This window comes from Manis pentadactyla, chromosome 1, assembly GCF_030020395.1.
Source record: "Manis pentadactyla isolate mManPen7 chromosome 1, mManPen7.hap1, whole genome shotgun sequence".
Classification (NCBI taxonomy): domain Eukaryota; kingdom Metazoa; phylum Chordata; class Mammalia; order Pholidota; family Manidae; genus Manis; species Manis pentadactyla.
Genome location: NC_080019.1, coordinates 86843661 through 86847433, shown reverse-complemented (window position 1 = coordinate 86847433; position 3773 = coordinate 86843661). Strand labels below are relative to the sequence as shown.

Below are 3773 nucleotides of genomic sequence, written 5' to 3'. Positions count from 1 at the left end.
CTCATACTAATCCTAAACTGATAGGTATGGATCTAAATGTAGATAGGTGCTTGCTTAAATATATTTTTATAGTTTGTTTTTTGGCCCATTCAGAGAAGAAATCAAGTGTTATTTGTGCTTTTTCTAACCTTATTTCTTCTTTTCTAAACTTTTTCCTGCCCCTCCCCTTACATTAAACAGCTTTTCTTTCTGACCTCCTCCAATTTCCAGCAATAAGTAGTGTTAAGTTTGGGGAGATAGGCAACCAGGTAACTTTCTGTGCCTTTACATAATACATATATCTAGATATTAACATTAAGTTCATTTATAAATAAGAATATACTAACTTGTAGCATGCCTTTTTACTTAATAATAGAACTTGACAGTTTGACTATCTCATTCTTTTGTAAGACTTGCATCATGAAGATACTTTATTAAATCCCCTCTCTGAGATGGACATTTAGGGCTTTTGTAGTTTTCTCTGTAATAAACAATGTTGTAGGGCCTCTGTCTTCAAGTTATTTACAGTTGTCGCCATGGGAGCCGCAGTCTCCTCGGGTCAGTTAGCCGTGGCTGCGCGCATGCGCACGCACTTCGGCCACACCCTGGATCAACAGTGGCGCCGAAGGCCTGCGGAGCCCGCCAGCGTCATCAACCTCTTCGCTGGCCTGGACCCTGCCTCTGACTAAGTCGCCACCATGAGAGGCAGCGACTTGGTTAGGAACGACGAGTTTGATGAGCAGTTGCGAATGCGAGAACTGTACAGAGACACCAAGGACGGCGACACCCAGAAAGATCCCGGCGGAGAAACCGATTCTTTCGGGCAGCAGCCAGCCGACACCCCTTACGAGTGGGACCTGAACAAGAAGGCTTGGTACCCCAAGATCACTGAAGAGTTCATTGCTACCTATCAGGCCAATTACGGCTTTTCTAGTGATGGTGCGTCTAGCTCTACTGTAAATGTACAAAATATCAGTGCTCCGACTGCAGAGGAGCCTCCACAAAGAAAATCCCCTGAACCCAGTGATTCCAAGAAGAGGGGAGAAAAGAGAAAGGCAGAATCAGGATGGTTTCATGTTGAAGAAGACAGAAATACAAATGTATATGTGTCTGGTTTGCCTCCAGACATTACAGTGGATGAATTTATACAGCTCATGTCCAAGTTTGGCATTATTATGAGAGATCCTCAAACAGAAGACTTTAAGGTCAAGCTTTACAAAGATAATCAAGGAAATCTTAAAGGAGATGGGCTTTGCTGTTATTTAAAGAGGGAATCTGTGGATCTTGCACTAAAGCTTCTGGATGAAGATGAAATTAGAGGCTACAAATTACATGTTGAGGTGGCAAAGTTTCAACTGAAGGGGGAATATGATGCCTCGAAGAAGAAGAAGTGCAAAGACTATAAGAAAAAGCTGTCTATGCAACAAAAACAGTTGGATTGGAGACCTGAGAGAAGAGCTGGAACATCTCGAATGCGCCACAAACGAGTTGTCATCATCAAAAATATGTTTCATCCCATGGATTTTGAGGATGATCCATTGGTACTGAATGAGATCAGAGAAGACCTTCGAGTAGAGTGTTCAAAGTTTGGACAAATTAGGAAGCTCCTTCTCTTTGATAGACACCCAGATGGTGTGGCCTCTGTGTCCTACAGGGATCCAGAGGAAGCTGACTATTGTATTCAAACACTCAATGGAAGGTGGTTTGGTGGCCGTCAAATCACTGCCCAAGCATGGGATGGGACTACAGATTACCAGGTGGAGGAGACCGCAAGAGAAAGGGAGGAAAGGCTGAGAGGCTGGGAGGCTTTCCTCGATGCTCCAGAGGCCAACAGAGGCCTTCAGAGTTTAAATTCTGTCTGTTCTTCGGAAAGGGCGGGGCCTTCTAGAGTAAGGCATTTTTCAGAGCAACTGAGCACATTCAAAATGAATGTTCAAGAAGCCACAACTGAAATGGCATTTGAAGAACCTGTTGATTCAAAAAAGTTTGAAAAAACAGAAGATGGGGGAGAATTGGAAGAAAATGCCTGTGAAACAAGTGCTAAAGAAAGTAGCCCTGAAAAAGAGGCTGAAGAAGGTTGCCCCCAGGAAGAAGCCGAAGAAGGCTGCCTAGAAAGAGAGTCTGAGGCAGGCTGCCCTAAAAGAGTGCGTGAAGATGACTACCCTGAAAGAGAGGCTGGAGAAGGCAGTTCCAAAACAGAGTTCAAAGAGGGTAGTCCTAAAGAAGAGAATGACCCTGAAAGAGAATCCAAAAAGAAAAAACTCAAGAATAATTATGAAGAAAACGACCTTGCAAAGGAGTCTGAAGAAGATGGCCTTGAACAGAAGTCCGAAGAGGGCAGCCCCCAGAAGGAGGCTGAAGATGACTTGGAAAGAGAATCTGAGGAAGACTGCTCTGCAAAGCAGCTTGAGGATGGCTTTGAAAAAGAATTTGAAGAAAATGACCTTGAAAAAGATTTTGATGGGGATGGCTCCAACAAAGACTTTCATGAAAATGTTCTCAATAAAGAGTTAGAAGAAAACGACACCGAAAAATCCGAGTATGGAGATGACAGCTCTGAAAGGGTGTTTGATGAGGAAGTCTCTGACAGAGAGTTGGAGGAAGAGTCAGACGGAAAGGAAGAGAATGACATGTATGAGAAAGTATTTGATGATGAGTCAAATGAAAACGAGGATGAGGAAGATGCCGATGAAAAGGGACTTGGAGGTGCTGGTGAGAAAGAAGATGCCAATGAAAAGATGTTTGAAGATTCAGACGAAAATGAAGATGAAATAGATGTAAAGGACAATGAAGCTTTAGATGAAAATAGGTTTGAAGATGATGATTCTAATGAGAAATTGTTTGATGATGAGGATTCCAGTGAGATGCTCTTTGATGATTCTGATGAAAGAGGGACTGTGGGTTGTTTGAGGAATATTAAGGAAGAGGGGCCCCTGTCCACAGACAGCAGCTTTGTTCTCAGCAGTGATGACAACGATGATATTTAATCCCTGAAACTTGCTTTTAGGGTGATTCCGCCATACATTTTGCCTATACTCCAGGGTAATTACTAGTAGTGTTACATGAACATGTGCATAGTGATAGGATGGCATCAGGTAAATAAAGTTTTCATTGTTACCTATACTTAATTTTAAATATATGTTAATTGACTTTGATTAAAACTTCATAGTATAATGCAAGTAAACTGGATACTATCCTTTGTCAGATCTGTTAAATGCATGCAGAATAATATTTTTTAAAGTATTCTGATTGAAGTTTGTGATATTCAAAAAGAAAATTGTTGCTAATATGCAGAAACTAAAAATAAATAAAATAAATAAAAATAAACTATGTTGTAGAAAACACCTTTACATATACATGTTTGTATCCACATGGGCATATTTCTCTGAGATACAATCCTACAAGTGGAATTGTTTGAAGTAATGGAAGATCACTTATTTACATTTTACAGAATTGCCAAGTTGCCTTTCAAAATGTTTCATCAACTTACAGTCCTAGTAACATTTTTCCATATCTTTGCAACATTTGATAATCATTTCAAAATAGAAATAAAACACATCATTTTTACTTCTATTTTGAAAACTTTTGAATTTAATTTCTTGTATTTCCAGTGTTAGGTGTATACAGTTACATACTTTTTTCTTTGTAAACTGACTCATATTTTTCTTTCTTGGTTACTTGGGCTTAGTCCTTTACTTTTTTCTAACTTCTTCCGATGTATTTAACGTACTGCATTCTAATACTGCTGAAAATCTATGTCACCTCCATCTATTTGTACCATAATCAGTGCTTCC

At 40.1% G+C, this 3773-nt stretch overlaps 1 protein-coding gene across 1 annotated transcript; it reads left to right on the top strand.

Annotated features, from left to right (window-relative positions):
• Positions 1-640: 640 nt before the first annotated feature.
• Positions 641-3184, top strand: LOC118921877 (HIV Tat-specific factor 1-like). Its single transcript, XM_036903958.2, has one exon. It carries the CDS (start codon positions 678-680, stop codon positions 2964-2966), a length of 2289 nt encoding a protein of 762 aa, XP_036759853.2. The 5' UTR covers positions 641-677; the 3' UTR covers positions 2967-3184.
• Positions 3185-3773: the final 589 nt, after the last annotated feature.